The 17,864-nt window shown below is 36.9% G+C and overlaps 1 protein-coding gene across 2 annotated transcripts in view; it reads left to right on the top strand.

The window, feature by feature from the left end:
- The window catches only part of LOC126764536 (uncharacterized), a 50,518-nt gene that overhangs the window by 23,988 nt on the left and 8,666 nt on the right, over positions 1-17,864 (top strand). The window contains exon 3 of one of the 2 annotated variants that reach the window (XM_050482217.1): positions 7,673-7,937. The exons of the other annotated variant lie outside the window; for it this stretch is intronic. Coding sequence (XP_050338174.1) covers positions 7,673-7,831 — 159 coding nt within the window. The 3' untranslated portion in view covers positions 7,832-7,937. Of the gene's footprint in view, positions 1-7,672; positions 7,938-17,864 lie in introns of those variants that run through there. 2 annotated transcript variants of the gene reach the window in all.

Genomic DNA, 17,864 nt, shown 5'->3' with positions numbered 1-17,864 from the left:
CGTGTTAATCATCTGGAGGAGGAAGTAGAGCTACAGAGTGAATCATTGTACGTTGCAGAAGCCAAATAAGCGGCGGATGACGTAAGTTTAGATCAACTTAATTTTTTAGGGGAAGGTCCCTCCTACCCTGGATTTAAAAGTCCCTAGGAGGGAAGGAAGTGAAACTCCTTATCGATACCGGTGCGTCGAGGAGTTATATGAAACCAACACCGGCTTTAAGGACACAACATTTCAGGGACACATTCTCTGTAAAATCTATTCACGGGGTTCTTCTATCATGGAAAAATGCTACATAAAAATATTTGGCGTAGTGGCAGAATTTTTCATCTTGCCGGACTTAACATAATTTGATGGCGTGATTGGGCTCGACATACTAAACAGGGTCCATGCGAACATTGACCTTAAATCGAACACAATAAATCATGATTTTGGTGAGGAGGAAATCTTCTTCATTTCCAGTCATGACGTAAGCCATCTTAGGCTTCAAACAAATCTAGTACCAACAGACGTTAGGGAAGATTTTTCTAGGATGATCAAAAGGATGAATGGGGTTTTTGCTGACCCCAATGAGGCACTACCGTACAATACAAAAGTGATAGCAACAATTCGCACGGAGGACGAAACACCAGTTTACTCAAGATTATACCCGTACCCACTGAGTGTAGCGAATTTCGTGGACAAAGAAATCAAGGACTTGTTAGCAAATGGAGTTATCCGGCCATCAAGATCACCGTTTAACAACCCTATATGGGTGGTAAGGAAAAAGGGGGTAGACGAAAACGGACAGGCGAAGCAGAGATTAGTTATTGATTTTCGGAAGCTCAATGAAAAAACTATCGGTGATAAATACCCAATTCCTGACATAACAGGAATTCTTTCCAATTTGGGTGGTAGTAAATACTTCACCACTTTGGACTTAAAATCTGGTTTCCATCAGAATAAACTATTGGAGCGTGATAGGGAAAAAACAGCTTTCTCTGTCAAGAATGGCAAGTATGAATTTTGCCGGTTACCTTTTGGATTAAAATATAGACGACGTATTAAGAGAGCATATTGGGAAAAGCTGTTTGTCTATGTAGACGATGTTATTATTTTTTCGGAAAACAAACAGCAGCATCTGAAAGATATAGAATCAATTTTAAATGAATTATTTAGGGCCATCATTAGAGTGTCGGTTGAAAAATCCAAATTTTTTAGGACTGAGGTCGAATACCTGGGGTTCTTGGTTTCACAAGGAGGAATAAAAACGTGTCCAGACAAAGTCGACACAATACGAAGTTTCCCTGAGCCCACCACTCTAAGGGGACTCAGATCATTCCTAGGTTTAGCGGGTTATTATAGATGTTTTATAAGGGATTTCGCTAGAATATCAAAACCATTGTCGAGCATCATGAGAGGCGAATACGGTCGAGTTACTGCGTCCCAATCAAAAAAAATCAGAATTGATTTGACGGATGAACAGAAAAAGACCTTCGAAACAATTAAAGAAATTTTAGCGTCAGAGGATGTAACCCTGACGTATCCAGATTTTAACAAACCATTTGACCTAACTACTGACGCGTCGGCTCATGCTATACGCGCCGTCCTCTCTCAGGAGGGCAAACCGATTACCATGATTTCTCGCACTTTGTCCGGGAGCGAGGAGCATTACACTACCAATGAAAGGGAATTGTTAGCTATTGTATGGGCATTGAAAGCTCTTAGAAACTACCTATATGGTGTAACAAAACTTAATATTTATACTGACCACCAGCCACTGACCTTTGCGGTTTTGGATAGGAATCCTAATTCGAAAACTAAAAGATGGAAAGTCTTCATAGACGAATGCAACGCAAAGCTAATCTACAAACCAGGAAAGGAAAATGTGGTGGCAGACGCTCTATCTAGGCAACATATAAATGCTTTAGATAACACGAGCGTCGAGACAATTCATAGCGAGGAATCATCAACCCATACAATTGAAAGATCGGAAAAACCGGTAAATTGCTTCCGCAACCAGATTATTGTGGAGGTAGGTACAGAACCTCAAAGAAAAACTTTTATAATTTTTGGAAAAAAGACAAGGCATATCATTTCTTACCGAGAAAAAAAGGATTTATTAAAACTTTTACAGGAGGCCGTAAACACAACAGCAGTAAACGCAATACACTGCGATCTGCATGCACTTGCACAGTTTCAACACGAACTGGTCGAAATGTTTCCAACAGTTAAATTCAGACATACGGAGAAATTCGTTAACGACATTACGAATCCGAATGAGCAGCAGGAAATTATCGCTGCTGAACATAACAGAGCGCATCGAGCAGCGCAGGAGAACACAAAACAAATTCTAGAGGATTATTTCTTTCCAAAAATGAAGAAACAAGTTAAACAATTTGTGGGAAATTGTCGAACTTGCTCGCGGGCGAAGTATGATCGGCACCCAAAGAAGCAGCTTATTGCTCAAACGCCCATACCAACATATTGTGGAGAAATTCTTCACATTGACATATTTTCTACCGGGTCCAAGTTCTTCTTGACGTGCATCGACAAGTTTTCAAAATTTGCTATAGTACAGTCGTTGAAATCAAGAACGATAGTAGATCTCAAACCACAGCTATTTCAGTTGCTCAACATGTTTTTCGGTACTCGAATAGTTTATTGCGACAATGAGAAGTCGCTGAATTCACACAGCATCAAAGCTACATTAAAGAATCACTTCAATATCGACATTGCGAATGCTCCACCACTACATAGTACATCAAATGGTCAGGTGGAGCGATTTCATAGCACACTAATGGAAATAGCACGATGCCTTAAAGTTGACAAAAATCTTGATGATGTTGAGGAAATTGCCCTTTTAGCTACGATTGAGTATAACAGGTCCATTCACACAGTAACGGGGATGAAGCCCCTTACCGTATTTCGTTCAATTAAAGATGACAACCAAATACCATGCCGTTTACGCACAGGAAAGAGAACTAACAACTCATAATAAGAACAGGCAGGATAGGGAGTTCCCTGTTGGAGAAAAAGTACTTGTTAAAAATAACAGGAGACTAGGCAATAAGCTTACGCCTCTTTATACTGAGGAAGAGGTGGAAAAGGACTTGGGTACAACAGTTTTAATAAAAGGGAGGAGGGTCCATAAGGACAACCTTCGTTAAACTTAATCTAGAACCTAGGTGTTTCTAATGATAAACAATTAACAAAAAAGTTTCATATATGTTTTTAGGATTTTCATAACTTTGGCTATATCAATATCGGCAACGACAGAAAGGTTAATCGACTATACCAATGCAAGGTACATTCCGGTGGTCGGTGAGGACCTTGTAATTTGGGAGAATTCAGGACACATCAAGCATGTTACCAACTTGACACTATACGAATTACTGAGAGACGAGACAATTAATGCCACAGACCACTTTCCTCAGTCACATATGAGGAAGTTACTAGACGCGGACATAAACCAGATAAGTCGACTGATACAAATGATAAACGCTCACCACAGACAGGCGAGAAGCCTGAATGCCCTAGGGACAGTCCTGAAATACATTACTGGAACTCCTGACCATGACGACTTCAATAGATTAATGAACACAGAAGAACAGCTAATTAACTCGCAGGACAGACAGTTTACCATAAACACTCAAGTACAGAAAGAAATCAATAACCTTACCTGTAGTAAATAAAATCCTGAAATAAACAAAAGAAAGAGAAATAAACACCGGTCACCTTTATGACATACTTCTGGCTAGAAACAGAGCAATTATTACAGAATTAAATAACATTATAACAGCTGTCACTTTCGCCAAAATTTGGGTTTTAAGTCCCATTCTCTTAGACAGTAACGAAATAAATTTCATAACAGGAGACGAGCACTTCACTGACCTTACCGTGGCCGATGTTATGGCAGTAGCTAGAATTAAGATATTACAGTATAATAACATAATTTACTTTTTAATAAGATATCCGATTCCTATGTTTAAATGTAAGAAAATTACCATTTTACCAGTAGCTCATGGCCACCAAATCCTGCACCTTGAAGAATCCATCTTAGCCAAGTGTTATAACCATACCGTAGCCGTAAATAACTGCAGCGACACAACACCAACGTTTTGCTTACCATCTCCGACTACATCATGCGCTCTGCAACTACTGACTCGCAACACCCCTAATTGCAGTACAACATTTAACAACCTCACACCAATTTCACCGAAAAGTGACGGCCTTGTTGTCATCAATGACCAATTGGCTGTCATCGAGGAAAATAATGAGGTCCCTATTACGGTCAACGGAACATACCTCGTGGTCTTCAAAAACAACGTAAAGATTAATGGTACGACTTTTTATAACGAAAATTCTACGTTGCCTCTAAAACCTGAAACTCCATGGGCTTCTACAATCAACTTGACGCAGCACACAGAAATATTAAGCGCTTCTTACCTTCACCATGTGAATCTAGAGAATGTTCAAAGGATCAATCACCTGCAGCGATCAATCCATTATGGCCACGTTACAGGTTTCTCAGCCTTTGGTGTCTTATTAATCATGGCATTCACTGTTTACGTCCTTCTCAGGATAAGGAGGACCAAGAGAGAGATTATCATAGCCAAGTCCGTTGAAACTGCAATTAAAACCGCTTCTTTGAGGACCGAGGACGTTCCCCATTTAGAAGGGGAGGAGTTATCGCGAGAAAATGACACACCCTAAAGTTATCGCGAGGAAACGACACACCCTAATTCCCGTCGTAATAAGAGCCTACCACTCTGCACATGTCGCTAAGTTAGCACATTTTGCGTGAGAACATTGGCCAGACATCAAAGTAACCTAACACCATACGATGCGGGTTGGTGGCTTGAGCTAAGTTAGGGATAATTATAAGCTTCACTTTATACTTGACAACTAAGCCGAGATGACGGCAAATAAAGTAATTCTGAATTGAACATTATATTTGAATAATTTACATAAAGGAAGAATTTTGTACACTAGTGTTCTCTTAGCAAAGGAACTCTGACAAAAAAAAAAAAACCTTTTTTGTGGGACCCTCCGAGCAAATAGATCACTTTTGCCAAAAATTGCGAGAATAAAACAAAAAAAGCCGATATAATAAGTCAACAAAAAGAAGGGAAATGGACAGATAGGAAGGCAGTGATGATGTTGACAACCTGTAAATCCCATAAGAGCTCTCTAATTGAAGTCACTACCAGAGGACACAAATCTGTAAGAAAACCTGATTGTATTCTAAGCTATAATAAAGCCAAAAAAAGTGTCGATCTTTCTGCCCAGATTTCATCATATTACAGTTGCCTTAGAAAACCCCTTTATAATAATAATTATTATTATTAGTCTATAGCCTCACGTACTATATCTCTTTGAATCGGGACGCTTTAATTTGGAGGTGGGGGAGTTAATACCACCAATTCATATTACATGAACATATCTTTTATTTGTCATAAATATGTAATATGACACTTACGACCCATATGGACCGTATTGAAACATTGTACTTTGCTAATACGGTCCGCCTTAAGTGATCCCAAGATGTAATTCATAGATTGTAAGATGAACCTTTCCACTTATAACATATGGTCTATCTTAAGTGGATTGTAGATATACTTCTTAGAATGTAAGATTAATATTTGTATCTAGGCTTAAGAAAAATATTGTATTTAAGGAGAGAAAATAAAATAAACGACTGAGTTGTCCACGGGAGTTGCTCACGGGCAGTTGCCCACGAAACATAAATCGAACTATTAGTTTACATACATATATGTATTGTTTCTCAGTGGAGCGAGCGCGCATAAACGGAATTGAGAAACGAAATAATCGTATATGCACTACGGTTTGTAAATGTGCACTCTCTGAATATCCCTAAATATAGGTATGTGAGTACAGTTTTTTCGGCAAAATCAATTTATTTTATTCAAAATAGTCTGCTGCTTCAATACAGCCTTCTTCACCGTCCAAAACATGTCGAACGAATGTATTAGCTCGTTAGACGGTATGGCAGCCAGTATGTCGGTGCAAGCCTTTTGAATGGCCTCTACGTCTGCATAACCCTTTCCTTTCATAGGCAAATGCTTTTTCCGAAAAGGAAGAAGTCGCACAGTGCCATATCATGTGAATACGGGGAGCGGTTAATGGTTAAAATGTGATTTTTGGTCAAATAATGGTCCTTCGAATGTTGGATTCTGAGCAATTTTTGGTCGTCAGTCAATTTGTGCGGAGCAAACCGTGCACACACTTGTCGTAAGCCCAAAAATTTCGATGATGCTTTTGGCTGATTATTGATGAATTCACGCACAGTTTCGATGGAATTTCCGGTGATCACGGATTTTGATTGGCCCACATGTTGATCGTCATTTATGTTCTCACGACCACTTTGGAAACGTTGAAACCACTCGTGCACTTTGCTACGGGATAGGCAATCATCGCCATAAACTTGTTTCACCAATTGAAATGTTTCGGTAAAAGTTTTACCAATTTTAAGACAAAATTTCATGTTGGCTCTTTGTTCGAAGCTCATTTTCGCACCGATAACACAAAGATACTGACACTCAAAACCCAATAACTTCACTTCCAATTAATGAAATGTCATAAAATTCTCACTGGACAATCGATAAAGATAGCAGATTCTAAGTCGACATATAGATGGCGCCACTAGGGGGCGCTAGATTCAAAAAGATTCCTGTTACTTTGGAACGCACTTTGTATGCGATTTTTTGACCAAAATTATTCAAATCAAAACAAAAATGTTGAAGCCCCATATACCGAATATTTGGACCCTAGACTTTTGAACGAAAATATTGCTCAGGATAAATTTTTGAAAATGATCCTTCTCTGGCAATGGTATATCTGTAGTCAAAAATGGGTTGAATAGGGCCAATACTTCCCTTAGCCCCCATATACCTAACAAAGATTTTCGAACTTCCGAGTGAGTTTGTACCGCATATATCGGCCAACATCTGAGTTAGGCAACGAAAATGAGAGAGCGTGTTTTTCTCATAATTTTGTATCTTTGCGCCTAAAATTTATAAATTCGAGCGAAAACTTGACGTAGACCCTAATATCAGGATTTTCGAACTTCCGTCTTTTTAGTACGTGGCATGTTAACAGTAGGTATTGGGGAAAAATATAAAATCGGGCCGATACTACCCGAACTTCCATATACTTCATGGAAGGATTTTCATTTTTCTATCAAATCTTATATGTCTGTCAGTGCATGAGTTATATGAAGTATATGCATATATACAATTGCTTGGACGTTTTTCATCTGAAGGTTTGTCCCTGGCTTTGCAAGAGTATAAAATGTTCAGTTTAACCCAAATTTAGCCCTTCCTTACATGTTTTGTCCATTTATTTATATATTTGTTATTAGGCAAATCACTCAAATTAAGGAAAACTGCAATTTTAATTTAAAACTATTTGCGCATTAGTTATGATAACATAAATGCGTAAAACTCTTTAATAATGTGTTAGTAGATATGATATTGAATTAATATAAAAGAAAAATGCACAATATATAAAAATTTTCATATTTTAATTTGTGAATTTTTGGACTTTTTGTGCGAATATCTTAACCGAGAGAAGATTCTCATCAGCCCATACCCATTTTATCCTCGAATTTGGAGAATGCTGTATTAAAGCTCAATTCTCATATTAATTAATGAAACTTATTTTTTATTTTTAGGTGGCTTTAGGAGCAGTAAATGATAAAGGTAGTTTTCGAGGCTTTCGAAAGCAATTCAGTGGACGATTCAAACGGTTCGTTTCGAAACAGCCGAAAGCATCTCATTCATCAATTCCCCCCGAACTCAAACCACAATTAAAAGCTATATACGTATATTAGGAAACCCGGAGCGCCCTGAAGATGTCATTCTCTAAAACTTAACTGTCATATATAAATTTGTTTGGATAATACTTAAGGAATAAAACAAGTGTTATTTTTCTCTAAATTACATTCTTTAGTTATGCAACTAAAATATGAATATGTAGTAAAGACCTATAATTCTTCTTTTTAAACAAAAAAAAAAATTACGAAAATTCAAACTTAAATAGCTTATTAAAGCACAATTGAGAAAAGAAATATTTGAAAATATAAAATAAAAAATAAATAAGGAGCTCACTGTGCGCACATGGCTACTTTATAATTGCCAAAAGGTCATAGAAACACCTCCTCTGAACCCCATTGAAAATTTGTAGGTTTATCTGAAGAAAAAAGTGGCAAAAAGGCAGCCCAAAAACCGCGCCGCCTTAAAAGCAGCAGTATTGGAAGAGTGGCATAAAATTCCATATGACCTACAAAAGCTGGCCAGTTCCATGAAAAATTGCAAAATCATATTGTTTTTATTTTTGGGCATACTAATTTAAAAATTGCTAAATAATAGTTCTGCATAAAAAAATATTGAAAAAAACTAAAGGCGTTATTTTTGCATGCAAAGTCAAAAAATATGTTTTTTTTCAGTGTGTAAAAAGTTTCTTGGCATACTGTATATATTTCTGTTTTTTTAATTACTAAAATTTTTAAAGTTTTACATGAATTTTGAACCAATGCTTTGATTTGAAATATAATTTTTGTATTTATGAGTTGTATTGAATTGTGAATTGAATTATATTGTCCTTACCCTGCTTCTAAGCTACCTCCCCATCAATTTTCAGTCAAATCGGTTCCGCCGTTCCTGAGTTATAAATGGTGTAACTAATACGACTTTTTTTATTTATGTACATAGAGGACAGAAAATAGCAAAAAAAGAAAAAAAAAAAACACATGCGAGAGCTGTAGCACATGAAAATTTTCATTAACTCTGCTCTACTACCGCTCCCAATTTTTTGCTACCAATACACCAGATCTGAGCACAGCGCTTAATTTTTTGCTCTCGCTTCAGCTATAGTTTTTATGGCTCTGCTGTGGTTCCCGACAAAGTGAGAGCGGTAGCGGTAGCTTAGCAATAATTCTAGAAATTTTGCTGCTACAGAGTAGTAAATGAAAACCCTGGTCATATGATTCTTTGTTTACAAGCCATTTAGTGTCGCCGTGTCACAAAGATTATACTGAATAATAAAGTGTGTATATGTGCTTATGCTGTCTTATAGGCCTCATACACGGCACACATGTGCGTTCGATCTGTGTGAATTCGTTTCGCCCATACACGACACACAAATCCATTTTGCGTTCGTTCTTCACACACTGAAAATATGCTACAGGCAAGCGGAACATTTCTTCGAATTTATTTCTAATGTAGCACTTTTATCGATTTCTTTGTACTTCGTTAATAAGTTGTTCCAACTTTTATTTTTCTCAATTTTATTTTTATATTTATCACTTTTCGTTTGTCAAATTGCCAATTAATTTTTTATAAGATCAATAAATTCTTATATGAAATCTTTATAAAGGGGGGAGCCTGCTTGAGAAGCTTCAAACAATCGATTTTTTTTTTTGCTTAAATCTCTTTAAAAATTATCTAACAATATTTCCCCAAAGATATAGATTGGAATTCGAAATATTGTCGAAGCTAGAAGAGAAATAGTGACCGAGTGTCTAACAGATATATGTATGAGCGCTTGGGCAAAAAGTGAAAACTTTGAAACGCGATTTCTCGGTCTTTCATTTTTACTATTATTCTTAATTGGCGGGCAGGATAGAAAAAAAACTAAACGTCGTATGCAATTAGGGCAAATTTTTTATCATTGGCATAAAATTATACTTTATTTAAACTATAAAAAATTAAGAAAAGTCAAGTTTTAACATTAAACAACATAAAGTAAAATTTTTTTGGTCAAAAGCCACTATTTATTCCATTTTTAAAAAAATTGTAAAATTTTACACTTTTTTTGGAATTATCTTGGTTTAACTAGAAGATAAATTATTAAAAAATATGAATCTCTTTGAGTTTTTTGTTTCCGATAGAAATTGCGACCTGCATCCTGCCCGCCGTTCGAAAAATGCACATGCGAGATGCATCGGGCAATTGCTTCCCAAAGGTAGAATATCAAAGATTTCGTATCCAAAAAATTTGTGAAAGATGTTCAAATATATAACTATTAAGCCTAGAAATTTCGCTTGAATCAATTATTTCTTTCCCTACCAAAAAAAATCCTCAAAAAAATCGATTTTTTGAAGCCTCGAAAGCAGGCTCTCCCCTTAACACTTGCTATTGTCCGCGATCTTCGCTGTTCGGCGACACGAGAAAAATGAGATTTTGTGCACACACAACGCCATACACGACACACACTCGACACTCGAAAGAGAATGCCCACTAAGATAGGACAAAGCAAAGGATGGAAAATTGAAACTCTTGACATCGAAGTATTTAAGCTCGCATTAGATGATAATCTAACATGCCAGGAAGACATAGATCGACAGACGGAAATGTTAGTGAGGCACGTTTGTAAAGCATGCGACGCTTCTATGAGTAGAAAGAAAAATGGCACCCATAGAAAGCCTGTTTACTGGTGGAGTGAGGAGATCGACACATTAAGAAAGGAATGCCATAAAGCGAGAACGAGGTGTCAAAGGAGTCGGGGACTCACGGAGCAAACGCAATTACGTGCATGCTTCAAAAGAAAACGAAGCGATTTTAAAAAAGCACTTAAAAAAAGTAAATCTTGCTGTTTTAAAGAACTTCGCGGAAAAATCGATGAAAACCCATGGGGTGATGCTTACAAGCTGGTAATGAAGAAAATAAGAGGTAGCAAAGGACAAGCACCAACGTGCCCAGCACTACTGAAAACCGTTGTCGAGACCTTATTCCCCGCACAGCCCCCAGAGAACCGAACGGTTAGCATGCAAGAACCTGCTGAAACAGAAGATACTGTCACTGGATGTGGAGGTTATAGAAACAGCAGAGAGATTTGGCAATGCCAAAGCACCAGACGTGGATGGTATTCCTAATAAGGCCTTAAAGATTGCCATTATGCACAATACGAGACCATTCACAGAATTGTTTACGCGGTGCTTACAAAAAGGTGTATTCCCAAAAACCTGGAAAAAGCAGAGACTGGTCTTGTTGCAGAAACCAAATAAACCAGCCGGAGAACCCAATTCATACCGACCACTCTGTATGTTGGATACGATTGGCAAGATACTAGAGCGGATAATCTGTGCACGATTAGAGCTGCATTTAGAAAAAGAAGATAAGAAAGGTCTGTCCGATGCGATCAAGAAGCTTACCGGCATAGCTAACAAGGCAATAGAGGGTACCAGATGGCTGTATGGTACAAAAGAATACTGCGCAGTAGTCACGTTTGACGTTAAAAACGTGTTCAACTCGGCATATTGGCCCCATATTATAAGTGCACTAGAACGTAAAGAAACCCCAGCTTACTTAGTTAAGATCATATCCAGCTACCTGTCTGACCAGCTGTTACTGTATGATACGGATGACGGACAAAAAAAGTATGAGGTAACGGGCGGAGTTCCGCAAGGCTCGGTGCTTGGCCCATTGTTGTGGAATGTGTTGTATGACGGGGTACTGCGTCTCCCACTCCCGAAGCAGGTGCAGATCATCAGGTACGCGGATGATATTGCCATAATCGCAACGGCAAAAGAACTTGGCCAACTCGAAAACCTCTGCAATCATGCAGCGACGGCAATCAAAGACTGGCTCACGGCAACAAGCCTCCAACTCGCTGGACAAAAAACAAGCTGTGCTGATCACAAGTAGGAAAAAACCCGACGACATCAAACTAAATATCGACGGTCATACCATCGTGACACAGAAGTCGCTGAAGTATTTAGGAGTACTGATAGACAATAGACTCAGCTACAAGGAGCACATTGAAAAGGAATGTGAAAAAGCAGCACGTGCAACGGCCGCCCTTGCAAGAATAATGGCCAACATCGGTGGACCAAGCCAAAATAGGCGTATGCTACTGGCCAAGGTGAGCCAATCAATTATGATGTACGCAGCGCCGATATGGTTACCAGCGCTACAGCAAAAGACGTATGCTAGGAAAGCGAATTGTGCAATGCAGCTCGGTGCCATTAAAGTCACATGTGCATTTCGTACGGTATCCCACGAAGCGGCTGGGATCTTAGCAGGCATCATGCCACCAGATATAATGGCTACGGAACTCAAAAGCGTATATGACAGGTCTACAAGTCTGGGCAGGCGACTAACGGCTGAAGAACGGAAGGATGAGAAGCAAACAAGCCTCGATGAGTGGCAGAAACGATGGGATGCAGCTACGACGGGAAGATGGACCCACAGACTAATTAGAAGTGTGCAAGCATGGATAGAGAGGAAACATGGAGAAACAGATTTCTACCTGACGCAGTTTCTGACGGGGCACGGGTGTTTTAGGGAGTATCTTCATAAGTATGGACATGACGACGGGACGAATTGTTCCTTCTGCGACAGCAGCGGAGAAAACGCGCTGCACATCTTTTTCTGCCAACGGTATGAGAAGGAGAGAGCTGATCTACAGAAACTGATAACGGAAAGAGTGACACCGGATAACATCGTGCGATGCATGACTGAATCGAAAGAAGTGTGGAATAGTGTGAGAAAGTGGTGTGCTATAGCTCTGAAAGAGTTAAGAAGGAAAGAGTGGCAACGGAGAGAAATCAGAAGGATGAATGAAGAGCCGAATGCTAAGCTTGGCCTCACGATGTAATGCTTAACGGCGGTTCCGTGGGGCAAATAAACAAGCAAAGACGATGGAGTTAAGGGTTTAGTACGTAGACGTATTGGTCTCCGCTTCAGCGGCCAATACGAATCGTGCATACCGTCCGGAGAAATGACGGTGTCTGCCGAAGATTCCCCCTCCAAAATAAAAAAAAAAAACGCGCTCGCCGATCGTAAAAAATCGAACATTTTCGCGCACATGAATCGGTACGCGCACAAGCCCATACACGAGTAAACCGCATGCGCACACAGCGCACACATACCGATCGAGCGCTCTTGTGTGTCGTGCTTGTATATTTCTTTTAGTGTGTTATTACACGCGTTAACTCTTGTTGCGGCAATTCTTGGTTTATAGGCGAGGGGGCGACGAGGAGAGGAGAACCGCGCCGAGTTTCCAGTGTTCAGCAACACTCTTTGTGTTCTTATTCGTAACAATTCGTGTTCTTTCTTTCGTAGTACATAGTTGCATTTGCGTATATTTTTTTGAAATTAATATTTTGAATATATTTAAAAAGTTTAATTTCATCTTTTGATAAGTAATTCGCAAATATGTATACAAATATACATAATATAATATAAATATTTTAGAAAATGGAGTATGCGAAAGAAAATGTGAAATGTATGTAGGAAGCCATACAAATTGATTCAGAAGATAATGAAAAGGGTGATATATGTGAAGGTCTGTTATACAATCTTTGTTTTAATTTTGACTTATAAATAAAATGTATTTCTTAATTGACAGAACTGATTAATATATGTGATAGAGTGGCCCAAATACATATAAGGAAAAAGAAACGACAATGGGTTAAAGTATGGAGAACAACCAAGGCGCAAACAGGTCAGGTTCACATTCATTTTTAATGAAGGAACTACTGCATATTAATGTAAATGGGCACAAAAATTGTCTAAGAATGTCAGAGACGCAGTATAATTTTATATTATCTGCAATACAAGACGACATAATGAAGCAAGATACTGTGATGCGAGCTGCAATTTCTGCAACGGAAAAGCTGTCACTGACCCTCGTTTTCTCGCAACGGGTAGGTTTAAAATTAAACTTTTTCGCATTCTAAACTAAAAATTTAAAAATTCTAAAAAAAATTTCAAAGCTTAAATTTTGGGTCAAAAATTTCGCAGCCAGCAATTAGTAGAATTATTCCCAAAGTTTGTGACGCTATTTACAAAAGACAGAAGGCGTTATATTTGAAGATATAAATAATTTATTTTCTTATAATAAATAATTACATAATTTCATAATTTTAGTTTCCAAGCAATAAGGCAGAGTTGGTATCAATTGCAAATGAATTTGCAATACAATGGCAATTTCCAAATTGCCTGGGCGCGTTGGATGGTTAACACATAACCTTTAGGCCATCGCGAAAAGATGGTGCATTTTACCAAAACTATAAAGGCACAAATAGTATACATAGTTTTGTTGGCCTTGGTTGATGCAAACTGCAAATTCATTTACGTGGATTTTGGGTGTAACGGTCGATGTAATGATGCAGGAGTGTTCCTCCAAAGTGAACTCGCTTTGGTACTACGAGAAGAGAGAGGATTACCATCAAACTCTACTATAGGTAGTAATAGATATGGGAGACATCTATTACTACCTATAGTAGACCAATTTTGGCGATTGGATAATGGGAAGACGTGCCACAACGAGGGTAAAGTGACCGTAGTTATTCAAAATTTGTAAAACATGGTCAATTTACCCTCGTTGCGGCACGTCTTCCCATTATCCAATCGCCAAGATTTTTTGCAGAACATAATATTATACTCTAATGCAACTTTTGGGGGGGTGTAATGCCCTGTACGCTATATTTTTTTTTCTCCCGTATAGCTAAGGTGCACCCTAATGTCCATATATAAAAATATCTACATTATTTGGACTTCATAAATCAGTCTTTAAATGTATCACATTTCAGATTTAAATTAAAAAATATTTCTTAGAACTATATAAAAATATCTACATTATTTGTATTTTAAAAAAGCCAGCCTTAAAATTTTATTTCAGTCACATTTCATTCAAACTTTTCCATTATATATGTATATTAATCGATCCTGAAAAAATTTATTATTATTATTTACTTAAAATAAATGATAAATAAGAAAATTGTTTAATTTTTAAAATTAAAATTACTATATTCATTATTTCATAAATGTCTTAAAACTATTTGTTTTATACACATATGCTATATTAACAGTCAATTGGTTGGGTTGTTGTTGGAGATATATTATTTTCACACTCCCGACTTCCTGACCCGTTTGGATCCTATAGTATAATATTTGTTTGAATTGATGTAATAAAATTTAATAAAATAAAATAAAGTATTTCCTCGTAGTTAGATTCCCCCTCCTAATTTGGGTATGCTGCTCCAAAAATTGCAGCAGCGAGAAGCACCAGAACTTTAGAGAATACAAATCGTTTATACCAGCTCCGCTTTTTCGTGAATTGCGCACTTCACGAATTTCTCGTAAATATTGTGTTCTTATATTTTTCCATTTTTTTTATTTCACACACGTTTATGTTTGGCACGTTTAGCTCCTCACAGATTTTGTTAAAAGCTTCAGCTTTTACATTCCGGTCCAAATATAACGGTGACTTTATGCTATAATTACTCCTGTGCTTCTACCAAATATATTAATTTTTCAATTAGTGCTTTTGTCCACTTTACTTTTTTCGCCATATTTATTTAAAATAATCGAATATTAATAAACAGAAAATTTAAAAATTAATTTATTCTCACCACTTTTAAAAATTTCATAAACACTGTAAATTAACATCCTCACGCTTCAATATCCAAATAACAACGCAACAGGCATTAAGTGTAGCGTAGCCGTACAGCACAAAAATTTGAGAAAATGATATGAAAGAGAATGAGAAAAAAACTCGAACGGAGTTGCGCAACACAAATTGTTCGTGTGAACGTAATGGGCGACAGCAAAAGAGAATCGCCCGAGAATTAGCAACAAGAGTTGACGCGTGTAATAACAGACTTAGTGATCGCGGCCGTTTGTTTCGATTGGTGTTTGTTTTATTGTTTAGGTGTTTTTACTTTTCGCGCCCGATTTATGTTTTTGCGTTCGTAAAATTTGTATATTTTGTTTTTTGTAAGTTTTTGTTTTGTCACTGCAGTTTTGGTTATTGCATATATTTTTGCCTAAACACCCCCATTTTTTTTTTTTGCTCCAATGCACTTTTTTGTGTTTTGTCTTTTTGTTGTATATGTTACTTTTTTTGTATTTATTGGGTCTAATTATTGAATCCGTTTCGATCGATATACTTGACAATTCGATCGAAAATTATTACCGTATCGAAAATTAAGTTTTCGATGCAGTTGAACTTACTACTTGATAAAATACATTCCGTGGCTAACAGATGGCGCTAATTTTGAAATAATTGAAACCGCAAAATCGAAAATATTTGTCGAAATCCATTCGTTTATCAGTGAACTGCGTAAATTGGCAAAAATGGAGCATTTGTATTGCATATTTATGTAAAAAAATACTTGAGAACGCATTAAATTATGTTTTAAATGTGTAATTTAGAGAGAAGAAACAAAAATACACCAACGAAAATCAACCAACAAATTCAAATCACTCATATCCCATATGTGAGAATCATGACTACTGCCGGAATACTTAGCACAAACGTATCGTATTTGCATCTTGTGGTCGCACACCTACATACGAAAAACAGATATGTATATATAGAATACTGAGTGAAAAGTTAATTTTGAAAAAGCCTAACCACCATAACATTCAGATTTGAGAAACCTTTGCGGTTAAAATACAGATGTTTATCTCTTGACGGTGCCATTATCTTTACGTGAGTTCCATAAACTGCCATTTCCACACCAGAAATTTTTGATTTTCCAAAAAAATATGTTGTTTTCTTCCTCGCTGGCGATCAAATCAATGGAAATCCATCTTGAACATAGCCTGTACTCAAGAATGTTGAGTACTTCATCTAATACAACACAAAACGTCGATTGGGCCATATTTATATTGAAGACCTTTCCAATACAATGTTGATAACCTTGTCTTTTGTCATTTCCAAATTAATTTTCGCATTCCCCCAAAATGTAAATAAATGCCCTTTTGTTGATCCGAAAATTTTTGATGAAACTGCATATGTACGTACAAATAAAATGTGTCTTTTTTTTTCAGCCTAAATAGTTCAACTCACTTAAGGTCATCCATTTCCAACACGTCTTTTGAAATATTCCTCAAATTTCAGCGCTCACTACGAATGTTTACACTATTTTCATCATCACTGCATTTAGCTGAATTTACCAAATTTGAGTAGGCAACACTGCTCAAAAATGGCCGATTTTTGCTATTTTTTGACAGATGTCGCTTGAAGTCTGCCGCCTCCTTTGCGTTTGCAGCATCAGAGGTAAGCAGTTTTATATTGCTTTTCTATTATCTTTTAACGTAGTTAATAATAAGCGAATTTTTACGTAAAATTTATATTGATTTTCCAAAAATACCAAAATTTCTATTAATAATTTATCTTATTCATTTTTATTTCACTGTTTTTTTTTAATAAATAAACAAATTTCACTATCAGCTGTCTAATACTATGTTCGGACCGACATTGAAAACATTATGAAAACACATTTGGATGTTGTGGAATCTAAGTCGCTCGGATCGACAATGTGTGTTTTCGATGAGTTTTCATTGACAACTATCAATAGCGGCATTCTCTTGCTCTTGCAAGATTGCGCAATGACACAAAATGCAAAAATCCTATACCAAAATATGCAAGGCCAAGAGAGCACCCATTGCAGAATCTAGTGATATATGACGTGGTTTTGGTCTGACATATTTATAGCCATTGCAAATAATTTTCTGCGTGTGTTTGTTGCTGTGCCGTTGCACCAAGAGGAAAATTCTGCAATTTCCTGTAAAAAATATTGTACGGAAACAGAGAAAACCGCCATTTAATGTAATTCATGCAACTAATTTTTATATTATAAATATAAATGCCCAACATTTTTTGATGAATAAAAACATTGTTCTAGTTTAATTCATATCACATTTTATTGATTTTAATTCATAATTCATCATAACTTATAAACTATATAAAAAATAAATAGTATTTATTCAAAAATAAGGAACTAATTAGAAAAACTCAGGCTTTGTCAAATTAATCACATTGTCTAATTGCATAAATAAGTAAATGGTTTAATTTTTAAAATTAAAATTACAATACCTTTCCCTTTTCCTTCTGCCTTTCTTTTTCGCCAT

This window comes from Bactrocera neohumeralis, unplaced genomic scaffold, assembly GCF_024586455.1.
Source record: "Bactrocera neohumeralis isolate Rockhampton unplaced genomic scaffold, APGP_CSIRO_Bneo_wtdbg2-racon-allhic-juicebox.fasta_v2 cluster09, whole genome shotgun sequence".
NCBI lineage: Eukaryota > Metazoa > Arthropoda > Insecta > Diptera > Tephritidae > Bactrocera > Bactrocera neohumeralis.
The sequence above is the reverse complement of the archived record's forward strand: the minus strand, read 5'-3'. Positions and strand labels throughout refer to the sequence as shown.